Raw genomic sequence first — 25705 nt, forward strand, 5'->3', positions numbered from 1 at the left:
ATGCGTGCGAGATTATGTGCAAAATAAATCAGCATTGTTTTTTGGTGAAGTGCACCTTTAAAGAGTAGCTTTCCTAATGCTATACAATTGGCAAATACATATGAAATAGCCAACAACACTATGTAGTCTGTAGTTATGCTAGTCATGCTATATACACTATAGCCTATCACTATACATTATATGCTTGACTCTGAGGGGGCGTGGCCTTCTGTTCACTAGACACTATAGATATGCTCCTCATGAGTCCTCTCACTCAGCTAGATGCGACTTATGTGCCAATCAGAGCAGCCATTTGTGACTGATGGGCCAATTAGAGTAACCCATGTGTATTATGTAATATTTCAGAGGAAACAGATTGGATATTTGAAATGGTTTTATTCTATTGATTGATCCAGGGGGATAGACATCAAAGGGCTTTAGTCATCAACAGCTTTAACATTTAGGTAATGTCACATCAACATACCTTCTGTAAGAAAATGCAACACGATTGACAAGATTTTCATTGTACTGTATCTGAACACTCCAAGCTCAAGGTTAACAGAGAAGGAGTGACACTACAAAGGAATACTCATTCCTATACAACATTTTGGGAAATACACATATTTGCCATCTTCCCCAGAATCAGACAAGAGGTTGATATCAGTTTCATCTATGTGTGTCCAGTACCCCAGGAGAGAGGTCCTGGAGCACATGAAGAACATACTGAACTGTCCTGGAGCACAGGAAGAACATACTGAACTGTCCTGGAGCACAAAAAGATCATACTGACTGAACTGTCCTGGGGCACAGGAAGATCATACTGACTGAACTGTCCTGGGGCACAGGAATAACATACTGACTGAATTGTCCTGGGGCACAGGAATAACATACTGACTGAACTGTCCTGGGGCACAGGAATAACATACTGACTGAACTGTCCTGGGGCACAGGAAGAACATACTGACTGAACTGTCCTGGGGCACAGGAAGAACATACTGACTGAACTGTCCTGGGGCACAGGAAGAACATACTGACTGAACTGTCCTGGGGCACAGGAATAACATACTGACTGAATTGTCCTGGGGCACAGGGAGAACATACTGACTGAAGTTCACTGAACTGTCCTGGGGCACAGGAAGAACATACTGATTGAACTGTCCTGGGGCACAGGAATAACATAAAACAGGTGGTATTTAACAGATGCTACCACAGAGTACTTGCACAATTTTAATAATTTATTAGCAACATTTCAACCTGTACAATAGGATTGTATAAAAATAAAGACATTGAAACTTTACAAAAAGAAAAAGTGGTTGGAAATCTCACATAAAGAAGACAAATCATATCTAATATATCATAAAGCAGCCCCCCTTTCCAGAGATATATAGCCATAATCAGCCCCATGTCAGATACATATAGCCATAATCACCCCCTAGTCAGAAATAGTCATAATCACCACCTAGTCAGATACATATAGCCATAACCAGCCCCATGTCAGATACCTATAGCCATAATCACCCCTAGTCAGAGATCTATAGCCATAGTCACCCCTAGTCAGAAATATAGTCATAATCACCCCCTACCCTAGTCAGAGATCTATAGCCATAGTCACCCCTAGTCAGAAATATAGTCATAATCACCCCCTAGTCAGATACCTATAGCCATAACCAAACCCCTAGTCAGAGATCTATAGCCATAATCAGCCCCTAGTCAGAGACATAATTATAGCCATAATCAGTGGTATATGTTTTGACAGTCATCTTTAATTTGACACCACCACATCCTTTAAAGAAATGCAGTTTTGGCAAGATCACAGATTTCACAGGTTTTTCAGATTGTGGGATTTCTGTCCAGTTAAATCATTGAAATTGAGTTCAAAATAAAACAGTATGTAAAACCAGTCATCTGTTGTTTTGTTCAGTAAGACAAGCCCATCCCTGTTCAGTAAAAGACAAGCCCAGTTCAGTAAAAGAGAAGCCCCAGGCCTGTTCAATAGAAGAGAAGAGACACCCAGCCCTGTTCAGTAAAAGAGAAGCCCTTACAGTGTATTAAGACACTTGTAGCATTGTCAGAGTTCACCAAGAATATTCACAAGAAGAGGAAAACGCAAGCAGTCAAGTCATTGGCAGCGCATTGAAAAACAATAAAAAACGAATCAACAAAATAAATAGTAACCTTGTGTGATGAGCTTATTGTAACTAGAGCTGCACCAATATTATTACCGAGCACATACAGCTATTACCCTCAGTACTCTGTATCCAATAAGGTCACAGATGCAGAGTACTAGCATAATGGTAATTGATGATAATGAAATTATTAAAATCTGTCAATTCCATAGCACTCATTTTGGTAGCCTACTCAGTACTGGCAAGTGCTAAAAATAAAGTACTCATACTTCATCAGCAAACAATGGTATGGGTGCACCTCTAGTTGTAATGATGCTGAACAATGAAGTGGTTAAACAGGAGGATGCAGATTAATAACATGCTGTTTTAACAACAGTACCACCTACTATCAACAGTGCCTAATATCAACAGTACCACCTACTATCAACAGTACCACCTACCATCAACAGTACCACCTACCATCAACAGTACCACCTACCATCAACAGTACCACCTACCATCAACAGTACCAAGTATCAACAGTACCACCTACTATCAACGGTATCTACCATCAACAGTACCACCTACCATCAACAGTACCACCTACCATCAACAGTACCTACCATCAACAGTACCACCTACCATCAACAGTACCACCTACCATCAACAGTACCTACTAGGGATGTCCCGATCACATTTTTTTTGCTCCCGATCCGATCCCGATCATGTGATTTTGAGTATCTAGTCTACCGATACCGATCTTTCCCAGTCCGATCCAAAAAAAAAAATTAAACACGTGATCGGATCGGGACATCCCTAGTACCTACCATCAACAGTACCTACCATCAACAGTACCACCTACCATCAACAGTACCACCTACCATCAATAGTATCTACCATCAACAGTACCACCTACCATCAACAGTACCACCTAATATCAATCGTACCTACCATCAACAGTACCACCTACTATCAACAGTGCGAACTACCATCAACAGTACCACCTACTATCAACAGTGCGAACTACTATCAACAGTACCATCGGCATCTACTATCAAAATTACCACCTACTATGCCAGAGATTAGGAGGAATGTCTACTGAGGAGAGAAGCCAATAGTTATTGGAGACATTTCCTTTGTACGCAACGCCATCCTTCATATAGATTCTAAAACATTTACTTCCTTGGCTCCTGTATTAAATTAAATCAGTAACACTATAGAATAATATTAAGACACTAGATCATTTATCATTGTGTAATCGCAATAAACATTAGAAAAACATTGCTACATACAGCAAAACACAAGTAATGTGAGAACATGTCTAATCAAACAACATTTTGTATTATATATGCAAGTGATTCGTAAACTATCCGTAGCCTACATACAATATGTTACTTATGATGCTAACGTGTGTGTATGAAGTCAGTACCTTTTATCACTAGAGCACTTTATGGACAAAGTAAAACAGAAGTGACACGAGAGAGCATTTCAGTTTACACACTAGGGCTTTCAGTTTACACTAGGCCAGGGCTTTCAGTTTACACTAGGCCAGGGCTTTCAGTTTACACTAGGCCAGGGCTTTCAGTTTACACTAGGCCAGGGCTTTCAGTTTACACTAGGCCAGGGCTTTCAGTTTACACTAGGGCTTTCAGTTTACACTAGGCCAGGGCTTTCTGTTTACACTAGGCCAGGGCTTTCAGTTTACACTAGGGCTTTCAGTTTACACTAGGGCAGGGCTTTCTGTTTACACTAGGCCAGGGCTTTCAGTTTACAGTACACTAGGGCTTTCAGTTTACACTAGGGCAGGGCTTTCAGTTTACACTAGGCCAGGGCTTTCAGTTTACACTAGGCCAGGGCTTTCAGTTTACACTAGGCCAGGGCTTTCAGTTTACACTAGGGCTTTCAGTTTACACTAGGCCAGGGCTTTCAGTTTACACTAGGGCTTTCTGTTTACACTAGGCCAGGGCTTTCAGTTTACACTAGGACAGGGCTTTCAGTTTACACTAGGCCAGGGCTTTCTGTTTACACTAGGCCAGGGCTTTCAGCTTACACTAGGGCTTTCAGTTTACACTAGGGCTGGTTGATTATGGCAAAAATCATAATGACAATAATTTTGATTGATACTGACATCACGTTAATTCATTGATCTGAGAACATCATGTGATGATGACTGAATTTGTCCATTTCTTCTCAACCAAAGGCTGCCTTTTTGTTACCAAAGAAGTTTCAAAATAACTGGAAGAAATGTGCCGTGGCTCCCTCCTCCCTCAACACGAGAACGTTAAATTCTAGGTAGAATCTGCAATGCCGTCAAAGTGCAACCTTATTTAAAACTAAATCTCGTTCTGAAATAAGTGAATGAAGTAAAGAGCAAGCTCAGTCAGTCTGCATTCCATTCACAGCTTCTCTCAGTTCTTCTTACTCCAAATCTAAGCCCCTCGCTACCGACGATGAAAAAGAGCTAGAGTTTGAATACCTACAGACAGTCCTCCCCATTTTTATGAGATCAAGACTGCCTTACTTACAAAAAAAGGTCTGCCTGATATTTTACAACACATTTACAAAATACCTTTGGCGTATCAGTCAATGCTTTGCATCAAACACTAATGCTTTACAAATATTGAAAAAACAGATCCAACAATTTCTAAACAATAGTGATTAATGCTTTAGTGGTTTCAAGCGTTACAGTCTGGTCAGTCATACCTCTTATGTAAAACACAGAAACATGAGATAACACAGTCTGGTCAGTAGGGGTGTAACTGTACACAGAAGCCACAGTTTTGGGGTCACGGTTCGATACGAGTTCGGTACAACAGGGAAAAAATATTTATAATAATTATTATATATTTATAATAGGGGTGTAACGGTACACAAAAACCACAGTACGGTACGTACCTCGGTTTTGAAGTCAAGGTTCGGTACGGGTTTTCGGTACAGTGGGGGACATTTTGGCTTTCCATGTTCCACTCAGGGGTGATGTAGTGTGCAGTAACTAATTGTACTTGTAGGGCTGTCAATGAATATTCGATATTGAAATTAACAATAGAGAAAAATAATAATTATATTAGATTGTGAAAAAACAGCCCCTAGTGGGTGGTTGTTAGTGGTACACTACACAGCCGTTCGGTACGGTACACACTGAAATGGTTCGGTTCGATACGGATACGTGTACCTTTACACCCCTAATTTATAATAATTAATTATTATTATTAAATCTAATGATCTTTTATTAAGTTATACTTAGTTCCACCTAGGCTTGGCACGGTAGTCAGTGATACCAGTGTCATTCTGTGTTCAGGCATCCACTGAGTAAATTAATTGCCTACTGGCCCCACCCCCACCGGTGTATGCTTTCAGTTTCAGTTTCACTTCCAGAGTAGATTTAACTTCACAAGAGGCAGAGAAAGAAGACTCTAGAGAAGAGATGACATGTTACACAACAAGAGATGACATGTTACACAACAATGGCAGAGGATTGATCAATATTTTGGATTTAAACACAGCAGCAGCTCGACAGGAGAGGAGCTCAGCAAAAGTACGTTGTGCGGTTTTTTCTCTGATCAGCTGTGAGTGAAAGTCGTGCGGAAGAAAGTTTATGTGTGTTATTTGACGAACAAGAAAATTATGAACATTTTCAGTAATGACCCTGTTGTGTTACAAACATATTTTGGGAAGGGGTGAATTTGGAGTTTTGAATTAAATTCTGCACGCAAAAAAAAGTTCTGCATGTGCGTTCCGTTAGTGGTTTTTAACATACCGTTGCATTCGTTCTGTACACAGCGCATACTGAACCGAAGGTCCAGTACTGAAACGGTTCGGTACGGATACGTGTACCGTTACTCCCCTACTGGTCAGTCGTACCTCTTATGTAAAACACAGAAACATGAGATAACACAGTCTGGTCAGTCGTACCTCTCATGTAAAACACAGAAACATGAGATAACACAGTCTGGTCAGTCATACCTCTCATGTAAAACACAGAAACATGAGATAACACAGTCTGGTCAGTCGTACCTCTCATGTAAAACACAGAAACATGAGATAACACAGTCTGGTCAGTCGTACCTCTTATGTAAAACACAGAAACATGAGATAACACAGTCTGGTCAGTCGTACCTCTCATGTAAAACACAGAAACATGAGATAACACAGTCTGGTCAGTCGTACCTCTTATGTAAAACACAGAAACATGAGATAACACAGTCTGGTCAGTCGTACCTCTCATGTAAAACACAGAAACATGAGATAACACAGTCTGGTCAGTCGTACCTCTTATGTAAAACACAGAAACATGAGATAACACAGTCTGGTCAGTCGTACCTCTCATGTAAAACACAGAAACATGGGATTAACAATGAAAACCTTGTGCATCAGCCTAAGGCTAGTATCATCCCAAAAGCAACCAGCATCTTCTCATTAAATACCACAGGGGGGCATAAAGTCTTCCTCCAGCCAATCAGTCATCAGAGTCCACAAAGCGAGTACCTTGTAATTGGCCTCGTTGACATGACTTGGTCCTTTAGGTGTGTGCAGCGTCAGTGACACCCATAGTAGAGGGGGATTCCACACTTTTGGGAGAGTGCCTTGTTCCACCCACTGGTGGTTGATTTAAAATGTGTCAGAGTGCGGTTCAGGATTCAGATTGGGGTGTTGGGTAGATGTCCGTTGGAGCCCTTGAGCGCACCATTGCACACCACCCCGTTGGCCTGGCCGTTGTGCTTGACCCGAGGAGACTGCCCCCCCCCGTGGAGGGCCTCTCGCTCCCCAGGGGCCCCCCTTTCAGAGGCCCTGGTCGGTGCATTGGCCTGTGGGGCGGTCCGACTGTGGCAGCGCTTCCTGATGCCATAGATAGCCATGGTGATCAGCACACTGAGGCACAGTGCTAGCAACACGGACACCACCACCAACTCCTTCAGGTAATTGGGCCCCCGCGCCAACAACTGGTGCTCCCCGCTCCGCAGCTCCACCTCCGCCTGGCCCGTCCGGTCCGCCCACAGGGTGACGTTCCTGGCCGCTGGCCTCGTGGTGACCCGGGTCTCCCCGGCGACTGACGTAGGCTCCGACTCCCTCTGCCTCACCTCAGTCCTTTTGGGCCACGCCGCCGCCATAGACGGGGTGGGCAGTTCAGCCTGCATGGTGGGGAGGGGGCGTGTCTGAGGGCGGGTGGAGGTGGAGGAGGAGGGGGTGGTGACCTGGGCTGTGGGTGTAGGGATGCTCTTCTGTTTCACCTGGTATATGGCGAGGGTCTGCTGGTAGCCGTTCTCACTGGACAAACACAGGTAGTGGCCCAGGGTGACCGGCGTGGCCACGAAGCGCAGGCTGCCGTCCTCCAGCTGCAGGTAGAGGTCCGGGGACAGGCGGCTGTTGGGACGCTCCCAGTGGCGCTGGGCCAGGCGCGACGCCTCGGGACACTGCAGGCGCACCACTTCGTTCAGGGACACGGACACCAACTCACCTGGAAGACAAGAGGCCGACACATTTAATTACATGTACATTGTATAATGCTAATTAATAACTTGTACATTGTATAATGCTAATTAATAACTTGTACATTGTATAATGCCAATTCATTACTTGTACATTGTATAATGCTAATTAATAACTTGTACATTGTATAATGCCAATTCATTACTTGTTACATTGTATAATGCTAATTAATAACTTGTACATTGTATAATGCTAATTAATAACTTGTACATTGTATAATGCCAATTCATTACTTGTTACATTGTATAATGCTAATTAATAACTTGTACATTGTATAATGCCAATTCATTACTTGTACATTGTATAATGCTAATTAATAACTTGTAAATTGTATAATGCCAATTCATTACTTGTACATTGTATAATGCTAATTCATTACTTGTACATTGTATAATGCTAATTAATAACTTGTACATTGTATAATGCTAATTCATTACTTGTACATTGTATAATGCTAATTCGTTACGTGTACATTGTATAATGCTAATTAATAAATTGTACATTGTATAATGCTAATTCATTACTTGTACATTGTATAATGCTAATTCATTACTTGTACATTGTATAATGCTAATTAATAACTTGTACATTGTATAATGCTAATTCATTACTTGTACATTGTATAATGCTAATTCGTTACGTGTACATTGTATAATGCTAATTAATAACTTGTACATTGTATAATGCTAATTCATTACTTGTACATTGTATAATGCTAATTCATTACGTGTACATTGTATAATGCTAATGCACTTTACAGTTACCTTGCACTCTGGTTGGATGACAAACTTATTTTCGTTGTACTGTAATTGTGCTGTATGATGGCAATACATTTTAATCCAATCTAATCCAATCCAATCTAATCTGATCTCATCAAAAGACTTGCTTGGCCCAGTGGAGAAGTGCTACTCACCTGGAGGCAGCTGTTGGGGAATAAACCTGGTCCTGGGGCTCAGAGGAGAAGAGCTGCAGGCCTCTGCAACATTACCTCCGTCCACATCCTGGCCTCTGGAAACAACAACATGCTGTGTTCAGTATTGTGCCGTCATATATACCATGCAGGGTTTCCCATCAATTACCTAGACTGTGGTCTGTGGCGGCCCGCCAGAGTTGTATAATGAATAATAATAATAATTTTTAGTTTTTGTTTTTTTTAATATAAAGTTTGCCAATAGGGATGTATCAGTAGTATTGGCAGTAATAGTAATCCACTATATTTTTTTATTTTCTAAAAAAGAAACCAGTTCAACACAGGTAACCACTTTTGCTTCATTTCTTTGATGGCTCAAATGTATGCTCTAGTCCAGTGGTTCCCAAACCTCTCCTCGAGACACCCTAGCCGTTCCATGTATTTGTTCAATTCCACCATCAGCACACCTAATTCAACTAATAAAGGGCTAGTTACAGTAAGTTGAATCAGGTGTGCTGGTGGTGGAATTTAACAAATACATTGAACGGCTGGGGTGCTTCGAGGAGAGGATTGGGAAGCACTAGTCTAGTCGACTTTGTGTTTTGAGCACAAAGTTCATCATAGATCTAGCCCAGATTAATGCATTTAACTTTAAAATGTACACACAAAAAAAGTTCCGGGGGGACATGCCCCCGGACCCCCCTAGAGGGTCGGAGGTTCACCCCCCATAGTCTGAAAATCCTGTGGGAAACACTGCCATGTATACTATAATATTATTGTTACTATTATTATGTTATACTCTCTAATTATTACTATTATTATGTTTTATGTCTGTACCTCCCCCCTACATTTCCATCCCTGCCTCCAGATACATCACTGGACTCAATCCTGGAGATAAAACCTGAGCTCAAGGGAACTATGTCTAAGCTTTATATGAACATATTCGAGATGGAGGACTCGTCACTCTCAATAATAAAGGGGCACTGGGAAAGGGACTTTGAAATAGACATATCAGAAGAGGTGTGGTCAAGAATACAAAAAAAATGTCACGCTTCATCTATCTGTGCGAGACACAGGCTTATTCAATTTAAGATTGTACATCGGTTACATATATCCAAACTCAAACTGTCAAAAATGTTCCCTGAGGTTAGTCCTACTTGTAACAGATGCAAACAAGCCCCGGCCGGTCTGTATCACTTTTTGGTCATGTCCTAGCCTAGCAGACTTCTGGTCGTCCATATTTAAGCTCTACTCAGACCTGGCAGGTCGGGTACTGGAACCGTGTCACTTCCTGGTTTTTTTTTGTGTTCTTTCCGACGACTTACATCTACCAAAAGCACAACTGAACTGCATCGCTTACTCCTCCCTTCTAGCAAGACGTCTCATTCTTATGAACTGGAAAGATGAACATCCTCCCTCATTTGGCAGGTGGATTTGCGATGTAATGTACCATTTAAAAGTTGAAAAGATTAAATATACTTTACGGGGATCAAGTGGGAAATTTGATCTGGTGTGGCAACCCTTTATCTCGTATGTGGAACGGTTGACTACGTCTCTCACCTCCTGAAACAAGGACAATGTATAGGAACGACTCTGTAACACGAAATACTCTTACGAGAACTTTTTTTTTAATCTTTTTTTTATTCATATATATATATATATATATATATATATACATATACATATTTTTTTTTTATATATTATTATTATTATTATTATTATTATTATTATTATTATTATTATTATATAATAATATATATATATTATTATTATATATTATGTTATATATATTATTATTATATATTATATATATTATTATTATTATTATTATTATTATTATTATTATTATTATTATTATTATTATTATTATTATTATTATTATTATTATTATTATATATATATATTTCTTTCTACATATTTTTTGGTGTTGGTCTGTTTTTTTTTTATTAAATTTTTTTTGTCTCGTCTGTTTTGTCGATAAGTGTATGTACCGGTATGTCACGTTCGTATTGTCTACTCCTGTAATGTCTAAAAAAACGAATAAAAATATTTAAATAAAATTACACAAAAAAATTGTTCCGGGGGGACATGCCCACGGACCCCCCTAGAGGGTCAGAGGTTCACCCCCCATAATCTCTGAAAATCCTGTGGGAAACACTGCCATGTATACTATAATATTATTGTTACTATTATTATGTTATACTCTCTAATTATTACTATTATTATGTTTTCTGTCTGTACCTCCCCTCCCCCTGCTGCTATGACAACTCAATTTCCCCAAGGGAAGGAAGGAACACTGTGTAGCAGACAGTACATCGTGTCAATACTAACCCAAACACCTCCAGCAGTTATGACATACTGTAGCCAGAAACGGACTAAATAAATCAATGAAATAATTGTAATAAATGTGCAGATTAATTTGAAACGTCAGGATACAATAGTGCATCTGTAGAAGTCAATGCGCTGGTGTTGGGGGAGTCTGTTGCACCTCAGGGTCATCAGCAGACCAGGTGAGAGGTGTTCAGTTCCTCAGAAGACTAGGTGGGAGGTGTTTAGGTCCTCAGAAGACTAGGTGAGAGGTGTGCAGGTCAGGTCTTCAGAAGACCAGGTGAGAGGTGTTCAGGTCAGGTCTTCAGAAGACCAGGTGAGAGGTGTTCAGGTCAGGTCTTCAGAAGACCAGGTGAGAGGTGTGCAGGTCAGGTCCTCAGAAGACTAGGTGAGAGGTGTGCAGGTCAGGTCTTCAGAAGACCAGGTGAGAGGTGTGCAGGTCAGGTCTTCAGAAGACCAGGTGAGAGGTGTTCAGGTCCTCAGAAGACCAGGTGAAAGGTGTTCAGGTCAGGTCTTCAGAAGACCAGGTGAGAGGTGTTCAGGTCCTCAGAAGACCAGGTGAAAGGTGTTCAGGTCAGGTCTTCAGAAGACCAGGTGAGAGGTGTTCAGGTCCTCAGAAGACCAGGTGAGAGGTGTTCAGGTCAGGTCTTCAGAAGACCAGGTGAGAGGTGTTCAGGTCCTCAGAAGACCAGGTGAGAGGTGTTCAGGTCAGGTCCTCAAAATACCAGGTGAGAGGTGTTCAGGTCCTCAGAAGACCAGGTGAGAGGTGTTCAGGTCAGGTCCTTAGAAGACCAGGTGAGAGGTGTTCAGGTCCTCAGAAGACCAGGTGAGAGGTGTTCAGGTCCTCAGAAGACCAGGTGAGAGGTGTTCAGGTCTTCAGAAGACCAGGTGAGAGGTGTTCAGGTCAGGTCTTCAGAAGACCAGGTGAGAGGTGTTCAGGTCCTCAGAAGACCAGGTGAGAGGTGTTCAGGTCAGGTCTTCAGAAGACCAGGTGAGAAGTGTTCAGGTCCTCAGAAGACCAGGTGAGAGGTGTTCAGGTCAGGTCTTCAGAAGACCAGGTGAGAGGTGTTCAGGTCCTCAGAAGACCAGGTGAGAGGTGTTCAGGTCAGGTCTTCAGAAGACCAGGTGAGAGGTGTTCAGGTCTTCAGAAGACCAGGTGAGAGGTGTTCAGGTCAGGTCTTCAGAAGACCAGGTGAGAGGTGTTCAGGTCTTCAGAAGACCAGGTGAGAGGTGTTCAGGTCCTCAGAAGACCCGGTGAGAGGTGTTCGGAGGTTTCGATATGCGTAAGGAAACCATACCTTATTATACAGAGAATAAACATGCACACCATTTTAAACTAATATTTTATTCTTATTTATAAAGTAGACAGGGGGAACAATGAATGTAATATTATTTATTCAATATGTTAAAGTAAAATAATATGAGTATAAGTATCACCGTTTAGTTCACCTCCTCTCTGGGCAGACATATTTGACAGTGGAATGTTAAATACTTAGAATATGTGATGTCATTATGACATTTATTATCACGAGAGTTTGCATGTTCTCTCTGTGTTTGCGTGGGTTTCCTCCTGGAACTCTGTGGTTTCCTCCCACACCATAAAAAGACATGCATGCTAGGTTCCCATTGCCTTTCACCAAGGTACTGGCATTACAACTGGAGTTGGTCCCAGGGCGCCGCACTGTGTGTATTAAAGATCAAGATTAAACTGGACTTGGATGCAGTGACACACACATGCGATGGGCGGCACACACATATGCAATTTTTGACCCATCCTGTCGTCGTCGTCGTCGTCGTCCCCAAGGGCAGCCGGGAGCAGACATGGGCTGAGGCGTGGGGCCGCGCCCGGGGACCAATCCAAGCTGTCCGTCTTCGTCAGGGACACGACAGCGTTAGCGATCTGTTCTGCATGTTTTTCCATTGGGTTTATCTTATCGGGAGGGGAAACCCTTGCGAGCACGAGGAGAACACAGAAAGGCCCGGGAGATACCCCACCTGGGTAACTGGCAATGCGGCAACTTGGTCCCCAAGCAGGAATCGAACCCACGACCTTCTAGCTGTGAGGCGACAGTGTTAACCACTACACCACCGTGCTGCCTAATATGTATTGTATGGCTGCCTACAGCTAATAAATACTTAGGATGGGTCAAATGCAGATTAATAAAAGGTTCAATTTAACTTAGATTAGGGGTGTAATAAGTCAGAGTGTTTCTGCATTCAGCGTACTTCCCCATGGTGTGTGCGTGTGTGTGTGTGTGTGTGTGTGGAGGAGAGTCAACTCACGCGTTGGCCTGGATGCTGGTGGCCACCACACAGGCTTTGGTGTTCGGGTCCCAGCCACAGAATGGGTCTCTGGCCAAAACACACTGGTCACAGCTCCAGTAGAAAGAACAGTTGGCCGTCGGGACCCTCACCACACCCTCTGACGTGCCCACAAATACCATGCCCTGTGGGGGCGGAGAGACAGGTTTTCAACATTACAGCTGTATAGCATTTCAAGTTTCAAGTTTCTTTAATAGTTGTCATACAGAAGTACAGAATACTTTTATACAAAATGCTTCTTACTGTTACGCTCCAGAGACTGTGCTAGACAAGATAAGTATGAAATAAAATAGTATAGCATGTAAAATAGAAGTAAAAATAGAGGTCACAGTGTTCAGTATAGACATATGTACAATGTTCGATGCAGAATAGAAGTAACTGAGTTACCATACAATATACAATATACTATGCAATGTACCAATATACAATACTATATAGTGCAGAGCAGAAATGGGATGAGGTACAATTTAGGTACAATTTACAGTAAGGTGTACGAGTTGTAGTGCAAATCCTTTACCAATAAATATAAAGTGTAAAGTGTGTTTAGGTGTTCTAAAGTGTGTAAAGTGGGTGCTGCAGTGAGTTGTTTGTTTAAAGTGAGTGTGTGGATGTGTGTGCTGTGTGCATTTGATGGTTGTTGCATAGTGTTTATTGTTCGTTGAGCAGCCTGATGGCCTGGGGATAGAAGCTTCTTCTGAGTCTTTCTGTGCTCGCCTTAAGACTCCGGTATCGCTTGCCTGACCGCAGCAGTTCAAAGAGGCAGTTGTTCGGGTGGCTGGAGTCCTTGATGATTCTCTTAGCCTTCCCCCTGCACCGCTTGTTGTAAATGTTCTGGAGGGTGGGAAGCCCCCCTCCAATTGTGCGTTCGGCTGAACGTGTCACTCTTTGTAGTCTGCTACGGTCTTGTGCAGTGCTATTCCCAAACCAGGAGGTGATGTTGCCAGTCAGGATGCTCTCTATTGTACATGAGTAGAAGTTCCTAAGGATCTTCTGACTGACTTGGAACTTCCTTAGGCGCCTGAGGAAGTAGAGGCGTTGTCGTGCCTTCTTCACAACACTGTCAATGTGTGTGGTCCATGTCAAGTCCTCGGATATGTGGGCTCCGAGGTACTTGAAACTGTTCACTCTCTCAACCGGTGCCCCGTCGATGCTGAGGGGGCTGTAGTCCTTGACCCCCGACCTCCTGAAGTCCACAATCATCTCTTTTGTTTTGCTGACGTTCAGGGAGAGGCAGTTCTCCTGACACCACTGTGACAGATTCTCTACCTCTTCCAGGTAGGCCCTCTCATCGTTGGCAGAGATCAGGCCCACCACTACTGTGTCATCAGCAAATTTGATGATTGTGTTGTTGTTCCGCTGTGCCACGCAGTCATGTGTGTACAGGGAGTAGAGGAGGGGGCTCAGAACACAGCCCTGGGGGGCCCCTATGTTGAGCGTGATGGATGAGGAGGTGCAGTTGCCTGCTCTTACCACCTGGGGTCTGCCCGTCAGGAAGTCCAAGACCCACTGGCAGAGGTCATAGTTCAAGCCCAGGTCCCTGAGCTTGGCTATGAGTTTGGAGGGGACTATGGTATTGAATGCTGAGCTGTAGTCAATGAACAGCATTCTCACATAGTTCCCCTGCCTCTTGTCCAGGTGTGATGCTGCTGTGTGCAGCACATGGGCTATGGCATCCTCTGTGGATCTGTTAGGGCGGTATGCAAATTGCAGGGGGTCCAGGTTGATGGGGAGGGAGGAACAGATGTAGCCCTTCACTAGCTTCTCAAAGCACTTCATGGCTATGGAGGTTCACACTTTTAACTTCATTTTCCTTTTAAATATGAGACAATTATTTGTATCTGTATCTTATGTCAAAGCCAGGCACAGGAAAATAACTGTCTACAAGCAGCCAGGCATGGCTGTTGAAAAGCGTGTTTGACCACCTCCTCTCCTTCTCCTGTTGTTGCTATGACATCCAAATGTCCCCACAGGGACACATATCCATCTTTCGTATAACATTGAGACTTGAATCAAATGACTGATTAGACTCCTGGATCCTTATTGATTATGTCTGCGGTAAGCGGTGCCAAATGCCAATCCAAGGATATTTTGGATTGGGTAGCGTCTGTGTGTGGGTGTGTGTGAATCCATATAATATCTCACAAACTATAGGGCCGACAGCCTGTGTTTTGGTGCATAACGATACAGAGGCATAAGGACGAGCGTGTGCAATTGTGCAACGGGAAGTATTTTTGAGGAATTAATTTCCAGCATTCTCCATTGACCTTGATGTAGTCCTTCTATGGAGAGTTTATGGTACACCTTTTTACCACCAGAGGGCGACAAATACAGCTTTCACTCTGCATTCACAGGGGTCAGCGCAACCAAAGTGCAATGGCCGAGCCTCACCCAATGCAATATCATCGACAACAGCCTAATTGTTTTACCTGGCAACAGCTTGGGGCAATGATTATCATCAATGATTATCATTTTGGGAGTGGGGAGTGAATAGCGAGTGTGGCCATAGGCTGCCCACTTGGCTGAACCTCACCCACCAGCGCGACTCTCATTTCCAGTAACCAGCTAATGTTACTCAGTTGTGTTTTGAGAAATCACAACATGATTTGCAGACTTCTGGTTGAGCAGTCAAGAGTTTCAGTTTCCACTTCCAGTGGCCATGGAAGTGAATGCTACCATGCGTCTGTTATGAAACCAAATCATCTTCTCAGTGAAGCAAATCATTGTTTTACCATCAAACTCAGAAGAGAATGTAGCCTGTTTGTTCATGTCTACAGGGTTCTAGGGTACCTTTGATGTGGAAAGCCGTAGGTTCTTCACCAGCTGAGTCTGTTCAAACACCTGGACCTCCTCGATGATGTGAGCTCCCTTCTCCAGCAGCACTGCTTTGTGGAGGTAGCCCGACTCTGACAAGAAGACAAAAGCCATGTTTCAATAACATAAAACACAACGAACATAAATCATAGCTACTGGAGAATTATCCAGCGCCCTTCCTACAGAGATATTATTATTATTATTATTATAGAGGCACTTACTATACAAGTATTATTTATCATCTGGTGCCACCTAGTGGGCGTTTACTGCAGACTGTGGGACTCCAGGTGACGGAAACTGTGAACAGGTGGGCTGAGTCAGCGTCTGCGTGACGCACTATTTAAGAGACACTCGTAGCCATAGGCCTGTAATGAGAAAAGCCCCGTAGGCGATCTAACTGGCTAACGGTATGTTGCATTGTTGTCTCTTGTATGCGCTGTTTATGTTCGAAATTATCATTTGTATATGCATAGCACATGTGGCTAATTGAATGCTGTTTTCTTTCCCATTTACATTATAGGTTAATAATCTACTGACTACTACTATCTGACTGTTAACTAACTGTTAACTGACTGAGTAAACTAACTAGTGACTAGCTACCTGCTGTCTAATTGACCACCCGGTGGCTGTTTGCTAGTAATATTGGAGTGCTTGAGTGTTTGGATATGACATCCTAAATAAATAACACCAAAGCAAAGTCTGAATGTGGAATGTGGAAATGTGGAACGAGTTGCCACTGCAGATTAGGCAGGCCTCATCACTCCCCCGTTTCAAAGGCCTCCTTAAGACCCGCCTTTTCTCTCTGGCTATCGACACCATGTAGCTTGTTGATTTTATGATCTTATTGTCTTACTGTGTTATTGTTGTATCGTTTTGTTACTGTGTCCTTTGCTTTTAAATATTTTTTAAGTACTCTGATCTATTTTAATTTGTATTGCTGCCTATGTTTACCTTTTTTCCCTTCTCTTTTTTGGTACTCTTGTATTTTTTTTAATCTATTTTTAGTGCTGCTTATAGTTTTTAATATGCTCCCTCTGTACAGCACTTTGTGCCCCTGTGGCTGTTAAAGCGCTTTATAAATAAAGTTGGATTGGATTGGATTGAATTGTTTCCTTTGGTCTGGATTGAAACAGTTGATCGCCTGTACCCTTCCAATGGGGAGATCTAGTTGACGCACATTGACAGTGACTGCTAGATAATTGGACAGCTACCTACCTCAACCTAGAATCTACCCATATAACACTGTATTTGTTTATTTAAAGGATCCCCAGCTTTAGCTTATGCCGTAGCAGTTTTCTAATCTTCCTGGGGTCCACACACAATCAACATTACAACAAATAATACATTAATACAGTAAATAAAATAAAAATATATTAAACAAAATTAAATAAATAAGTAAAATTAACAAGAACATACAATTATTGTATGTAAAGTAAAAATATAAAAACAAATCCAGTTTAACCCAACGAGTCATTGTCATCCTATACAAACACTAGGATCCTATGATGCGTGCCTGGTGCCAGTGTATGGCAGCCATTGAGCCTGCGTAGACCAAGGTTGGGTGCTACCAGTGAAGGAGGCAATCTCTATCCTACATTGTGGGGAGCGCTTTGAGTGTCTAGAAAAGCGCTATATAAATGTAATGAATTATTATTATTATTATTAAACATTAACCAAAAGCAAACATCTCTATAAGCGTCCAATCAACCCAACTAAACTAACAAAGACAATTAAACAACCTGTCATCAAACACTTAATACGTGCATCTTCAGTCTCTTTTTGAACAATATTTAGTTTTTTTCATTGCGGATATCAAGAGGTAAATTATTCCAAATTATACTGGCTCTATAAAGCACTATTCTTTTCAGGAAGTTAGTTATTGGTTTGGTTCGCATAATATCACCATTGTCAGCCTTTATGGTTGTGAACAGTATTACAAAAAACTATTTGATCTAGCAAGGACTGAGGTTTACGTATTCTCAGTGTATTGCTAAGAAATGTCATTGTGCTTGAGGTATGTAAGATAGCCATGTACAATAACACTGTATATACCATATATATATTTACCTAAATGTGTTTGAATTTAAGGCTGTCAAAGTTAACGCGGTATTAACGCGGTATTAACGCGGTATCGCCCGATTCTATTAACGCAACTATTTTTTTTAACTCACGATTAACTTTTAAGTTACTAGACTTCACTAAGGTGTATTATTAATGCTCTCATTGATACAATGTTTGTTTCTGAAGTGTGTGTGTGCGTGTGTGCGTGCGTGCGTGCGTGTGTGTGTGTGTGTGAGATATAGAGAGAGAGAGGGGGGGGGTGAGCGAGATGAGGAAGGGGCAAGAGAGAAAGAGAGCTGGAAGAGTGTGTGTGTGAGAGAGAGGGGGGGGGGTGTGATTACTCAGCCCTTGTGTGGGTGAATGTAACAAGTTCCTAACGTTTTATTTCCCCTATTATTTCATGCACACTTTATTCATTGTTTTAAATCATTATTTTCTTTTAAGTTATTTTGTGCATCACTCTGTTTTGAATTTGATGCAAATTTGCAATGCATGAGGGTCATCCTTTTGTGTTAAATGGCTGCATAAAGCAAGCATTTGTTGACTCTCATGTTGATAAGAGTATTAAAACTTGGAACTTGAAAAAGATGCATTTAAGGTAGATAATTTTTTTTAAAAATGCGATTAATTTGCAATTAATCGTGAGTTAACTATGGACAATCATGCGATTAATCAGATTAAATATTTTAATCGATTGACAGCACTAGTTTGAATATATCTGCATATATTCCTGTCTACATACCTGTATATACTATAACTACATCTGTATATATCCCACACCTACTCTTACTAGTTATACCACTGGCCAGTATGGCTTACTACTAGGGATGCACGATAATTATCGGGCCGATATCAGCAATTATGACGTCATCCTGATAAACCCGATAAAATTATTGATAGCTCCGACAAATTATTATTATTTTTTTTTAACTTTTTTCTTTTCATGTCAACTTTCACACGCACAATATGCTTACTTAGGATTTGACTTGATTCAACAACAAAGCAGTCGGGGCAATGGCAAGCCGAAAACTGTCGAAAATGTGGTTATTTGAAGTTTGGATTTTTTTTTACTAAAGTACCGAAAAAAGGTACCGTTGGGTACCGGTATCGATTCACAGGTACCGGTACCGGTACCGTATCGGTTCAAATGTGAACGGTACCCATCCCTACTGACAAAGCACAATACCTGTTGGTTTTTAGTTCACTCATTGTTCAGGGGAAACACATTGTTAATGACATTGACGGATTGTAAATTTTGTGATTGACTCAAATTATATTTATTTGGACAAATAAATATAGTCACTTTATTTGAAGAGTCAAAACTGTTCTCTTGGCTTTGTTTTGTTCATAGTAGTAACGCTCATGTCATGATAAATCTGGTTAGGTCAACACTACAGGAATATACATAAAAAAATTTAAATTATAATACAATAAATATATATATATCGGTTATCGGTATCGACCTTGAGGAGCAGAAAGTTATCGGTATCGATATCAGGGTCAAAATCTATATCGTGCACCCCTACTTACTACCATAGTATATTCATACATGTATCACTGTACAGTGTTTGACACGATTGACCATGATATCCTAATTGAATTCATATAAAAAGTTTATAAACAAAGGTTAGTTGGTCTTTCTGACTGTGTATTAAACTGGTTCAGAACATAATATCAAAGGGAGAAAGTACTACGTCAGGCTTGGAGCTCATGTTCTGAGAAACATGACACCTACTTTGGAGTTCCACAAGGGAGCTGCCTCGGTCCACTATTATTCTCACTATACAAGCTGCCACTTGGGGACATCATTAGAGAACACAATGGATGACACACATAGCTATGTGGATGACACACAATTGTAAATCTCTGCTGAACCAAATAATGCTGCAGTTATTAACTCCATTTCTGCCCGCCTCTTAGCAATAAACAAATGGATGAGCAACAACTTCTTAAAATGAAATAAGGACAAAACTACTAGTTGGCCCTATAACAAAAAGAGAAATGCTGCTGAACAATATGGGGCAACTTACTCCTTGGATTAAACTTGAAGTTACTAGTCTTGGTGTTATCATAGACTCAGACCTAAGCTTTAAATCACCAAGGTGACAAAAACATTATTCTTCCACCTTAGAAACATGGCTAAACTAAAGTATGACTTGACTACTGTAATGCACTCTTTATTGGCCTCACGAAAAAAAAAACAGAGACTCCAACTCATTAAAAACTCTGCAGCTAGGCTATTAATTAGAACTAAGAGAAGAGAGCACATCAGTCCAGTGTTAGCCAGGGTTTCCGTTAGCCGGTAATTACCGTTATTTGACCGGCAAAATCTGTTGAAGTCCGACATATTTAATCTCTCCGGTCATAATGTCCGGTGAAAATAATTCCCTCTAAGCACAATTTGATTATTTGAATTGTATTAAAATAGGCTAAAATTAAATAGCCTATGCGATGAACGAAACAATCATTACATTTGTTTCATCGTTGCTTCACCAAGCAGGTCTAAAAATAATGACAACGACGTTGTCAGCGAGAGCTTAGTGCTGGGTTTGTGAGTGCATGTGCAGCTGCAGAGCCACAGAACCCACCAGCAGTGCCGGCACAGTGCAGTACTCCAATTCAGCCATTGGCAATTCAGCTGTTGGGTGGGGGGCGCTGCTGAGCGGTCCCCAGATAGGGCCTGAAAACAGCTGCATCTCTGGCTCTGCAGCGCCATACTCTCGCAAATAAGTCGTTGGGAGGTGGAGATTCATCACGCAAACCCACGATAATGTTGCCGTCTCTCTCTGCCAAATTTCTCAGTTATTCGCTTGATATAATTAATACAAATGTCCAATATAACGGAATTCGTTAGCTCATAAAAATGTGATTATAACAGACTGCTGTTTATTAATGTCGGGCCGACTGCCCACAGACACCTATTTGATTTAAAGTCAGCAGCAGCACGGAGTCTCGGGACTTATTTTATTTGGAATATAATGACTGTATACGCAAAAGTAGCCTAGTTTTAAGTTAAAATATTATAAATCTACATGCCTTGCGGATGTCATTCTTTATATAGCCTGCCTATCAATTGTTTTTAAGCTCAATAAACTCTGACCGGAATTTCTCTCATTTGACCGGTAGATTGAAATCTACCGGACACTGAGGCCGGCAACAATTTTTTCTAACGGAAACCCTGGTGTTAGCTACTCTGCACTGGCTAGATTTTAAGGTCCTCCTCCTTATATACAAAGCCCTAATGGAACAAGACCAAGCTACATGCCAATTATCTTGTCAACTATGTGCCCTCAAGAACATTATGATCATCTACTACTGGTTTATTGAAGGTTCCCAGCAACAGCTAGAATAAAAATAAGGGATGCAGCCTTTGCTAATTATCATTACATCCACACTGTGAATATTGTACTGTTGTTAGAGCTATGTTATTGTTGTTGTTTTATTACCTGCATTGTTTTTACCCTTTTTCTTATTCTCTGCACTGCTTTTATTCTGTCTATGTTATGCTCATTTTATGTCTATTTTTACTGCTGTGAAGTATTTTGGGCTGCAATTCTTGTATGAAAGGTGCTATACAAATACATAATAATACTGTACATCAGATTAACATTTTACTCAGTAGCTTTGTTATATATATATATATATATATATATATATATATATATATCACATTTAACACTTTAACTGCCGGAAACGTGTTTAGGCGTCCTTCCTAGCCATGCTCAAGTTGCCTAGGACGCCGTAACTCGTCTTTGATATCAATATTTCAAAAATCTGTGATCGAAATCATATTTCCCCTCCGCAGCCTTGACATACAGTGCTGATCTCCTCTCAACCCTCTAGCGGTTCAAGAGCGCCATCTGGTGGCCGATCGGCAGATCGAAACCGGATATTCAACCTTTGAACCGGCAGGACTCACTCCATATGGGGTCCGGGCACTCGCTAATGTTAGAGAGACTCTGTCTTCACACAGTGAACATCGATCGGTGGAAATAACTCGAAAAAACAACATGATTTGGACGTATATACTATTATACAACCTGGAAATAGAACCGGCATTTCAACATCCCATAATTGAAAACTGTCTACTCCACGCTGATCGCCCAACGGCCCGAGGAGACTGGGGTGAGTTTTAGCGTGTAGTATTACCGTGTTCGATACTAACTGCTATGATGAACATATGACCCACATTAGATGAATGGTATAACGTTGCCAACGGAATTATAAACGCCCCCTCGCCCATCCGGTCAACATCAGATGACGTGTAGTAAATTCTAGAAGTACGTCCATTTGAAATTTTTTATCTCGCACAGATTCCTACCAAACTGTATTTCATCATCAATATAATGCATTTGGGGCTATAAATCACGTTCTGGAGAAAGCTGCAGAAAGAGATGAAAACATACTTATACTTTAGACCATATTTTAGTATGAATATGTGAATGAAAAAGTTTAACGTTGCTACACCATGAACAATACATATAGGACCTTGAATGGGCCCTAATAATGGCAATCTAGCAATAGAATTTAAAAAGTTATAGCCCTGCAAAGAAGGGGAACTTCTCCATGTTAAATATAGCTGGCAAGGGATGGTATATCATGAACTTAAGCTTGGGCAATCAAAGTGTTAATCACTTGTATATTGTATATTAATTACTATTGCACTTTACGGTTACCTTGCACTCTGGTTGGATGCCAAACCTATTTTTGTTGTACTGTACTGTATGATGACAATATATTTTAAACTGTGTGAGTACGAAAATGGAAATATCGGTAACTAGGTCACATACGGTCATGAAAAGGAATTTTAAATGTTTAAACGAACAAGCTCTCATGAATGATATTATGCATAGCAACATCCATCCAAATTAAAGATAGAATAGCACCCTGGTTCTCGCATGAATTGTCCACTTTAAACAGCTCAGGAACAGATGTACCACAGCTATGAGAAAGTGAAAATCAGATTACTACGTATATTTAATTACAAGTTCCTACACAAACCTCACCTGGCTCAGTTTTGGAAGGCAGTTAACTTAAAGAAAAACAAGACCTCTAATTCACTACCCGCTCATATTAGTGTTGACGATTGTGTTATTTCCAGCCCAAACTAAATTAGTCTTGCATTTAATAAACACTTTGCAGTTGCTGGGAACTTGTTTGATAGAGAATATATCGGACTTCTTCCTGTTGATCTTAATGTTGATATACACTGATTGTGTGAGTTCCGTGGATCACACCCCTCAATTATCCTTTAGTCCCTTTTCACACAATGCAGTATTAGACACTCTCCAATACATAGATCCCAGGACCTATACACTAGTGAGGATAATTTGGACAACTTTTTTCTAAAACGGCTCATTTAATTACAGAGCAATTGACGCATATTTTTTATCTTTCTATCTAAAACTTTAATAAATCTAATGCATGTCTCCTACACATGAAACCAACAAAAGAAATGCAGAAATCCTACCCATTTCGATGGTCACCAGGAGGCTTCAAATACTTGGGAGTACACTTTACACCGCAATTAAATGATTTATTTGAAAAAAAAATTACACTCCTCTTACAATTGAGATGAACACAGATCTAGGTAGATGGGACAAACTACCCGTATCCCTTCTAGGAAGGATAAACGTCATCAGGATGAATATCCTTCCGAGATTGAACTTTCTCTTTCAAACTGTACCCTAGTGCTACCTATCTATAAGTTCATATTTTAACATATTGAATAACCGTATCTCAAAATGTATTTGGTCCAATAAAAAACCAAGGATTAAATTACTGACTCTTATGAAACCTGAGTCCATGGGTGGTCTAGGTCTTCCCAATCTCCAACACTACTACTGGTCAGCCCAACTTCGAACTATAGTATCATGGTCATTGGGAGGACCAGACTCATACTGGATACAGATAGAAGCGGGACAGGTTGATCCTTTACCTCTAAACTCTCTTATTTTTATAAAGAAATTTGATCAAATAGAAAATATAAAGCAATACTTCACGGTTGTGAATACCCTATCTGCATGGAAAGATTGCTCGAAAAAGTTTGGCATAACTAAATGCATCTCTGTTTATTCACCTATTCATCAAAACCCTGACCTAAAAAAATATTTTTTCTCATTTTTTATATTTTCACTCAACTGATATAAACAAGTGGAGACACTTGGGTGTAACTCAACTTAAAGACCTTTTTCACAAAAACTGGAAATTAAAAGCATTTCAGGAGCTAAGAGAAGAATATAACATTCCTAACTCAGACTTCCTAAAATATATGCAAATTCAAAGCACTTTAAGTTCACTTACTAAAGAAAACAAGTTAAGCTTTGAAATGACAGAATTGGAAGAAAAACGAACTACCTCATCCACAATTAAAGGTAAAATCAGTGAACAATATGAAATTCTAACTAATGAATGCCAAACAGTCTTCCCAGCTCTATTAAGATGCTGGGAGACGGACCTGGCAACGAAATTTGAAGAAAACAATTGGCAAGACATCTGTGATCGAACTTTCTTTCCCTTTACAAGCAATAAGATCAAAGAAAGTCATTTCAAATGTATTCATAAATTCTACCTTACTCCTGTAAAAATGCACAAAATCTCGAAAGAAAACTCACCAAATTGCCCAAGATGTAAAATTAAAGAAGGAACATTTCTGCATATGTTCTGGCAATGTAGCAAATTGAAGCATTTCTGGAACAAGATTCACTTACTTACTAAATCTGTCATGGAGCTGGAATTTGAGTTATCACCATGTGTCTATCTATTAAATAATATAACAAACTGCCACTTAGACCAAAATAAATGCAGACTGTTGGTATACATAACATATTTTGCAAAGAAATGTATACTTCTATGGAAAATTTTAATTTCACCAACATTCAATATGTTCATAGAACAAATATCTCAGTTTCTTCCCTTAGAAAAGATAACGTTTGAAAAGCACAACAGGGTCACTTATTTCAAGAACTTTAGAATCCACTCTATACTCAACTGGAAATTCATAATGTAGTCCTATAAATGTGTCATATCTAATATAACAGACATGGAGTTTTAGCAGATTAGATTAGCTGATCTGTTGAGGCTCTTTGTCTGCGTGTAAGTGCCTGGTTGCCTGCGCGTGGCTGTCAAACCCCGCCCCCACGGGGTCGGGTCTGGGAACGGGAGCTGAACACGCAGCGGCCTGGACCCTTCCCTGTCGGAGTGGCCATCGATAAGCGGGTGTGAGCAACCGGGTGCTATAAACTGTCACGGTTTACAATACTGGCCCCTGTAAATGTCCTAACCCAACCCCCTCCAATGTACAGTAAATGACCAAGTATGGTTGTCAATATTCCAATGTACAGTTTTGCTTGTACAGTTGTACAGTGTCGTCCCCCCCACCCACCCCTCCTACCCCCCCCCCCCCCCCCCCCCCCACATATCTACCATAAGTGGTTCTACTGTAGCATTGAAAGAGTCACTAAACATAAATATCTTGGTGTGTGGCTCGATGAGAAATGTCTTGCCTCCAAGACAGAAAATTGGCTTCCTATACAGAAACAGAACCAGCTTTCTTTTGATTAGTAGGAACTGGGAAGAGCGTTGTCGAAGCAGTTTTTTTTTATCAGTCGTGGACTATGGTGATGTAATTTATAGGCATGCTGCGGCCTCAATCCTTAAATCCTTGGACTCTGTATATCACTCTGCCCTCACATTCATCACT

At 41.0% G+C, this 25705-nt stretch overlaps 1 protein-coding gene across 3 annotated transcripts in view; it reads right to left on the minus strand.

Annotated features, from left to right (window-relative positions):
• Positions 1–1166: 1166 nt before the first annotated feature.
• The window catches only part of sema4ab (sema domain, immunoglobulin domain (Ig), transmembrane domain (TM) and short cytoplasmic domain, (semaphorin) 4Ab), a 190621-nt gene continuing 166082 nt past the window's right edge, over positions 1167–25705 (minus strand). For 2 of the 3 annotated variants that reach the window (XM_084307497.1, XM_084307496.1), the window contains exons 12-15: positions 15919–16034; positions 13093–13256; positions 8485–8579; positions 1167–7539 (exon numbers count right to left, since the gene is read on the minus strand). In XM_084307497.1, coding sequence (XP_084163623.1) covers positions 6722–7539; positions 8485–8579; positions 13093–13256; positions 15919–16034 — 1193 coding nt within the window. In that variant the 3' untranslated portion in view covers positions 1167–6721. The remainder of the gene's footprint in view (positions 7540–8484; positions 8580–13092; positions 13257–15918; positions 16035–25705) is intronic. The other variant, XR_014619381.1, reaches the window with a different exon arrangement.

This window comes from Notolepis coatsorum (genome assembly GCF_963971535.1).
Source record: "Notolepis coatsorum genome assembly, chromosome: 2".
In the NCBI taxonomy this organism is placed as follows: domain Eukaryota; kingdom Metazoa; phylum Chordata; class Actinopteri; order Aulopiformes; family Paralepididae; genus Notolepis; species Notolepis coatsorum.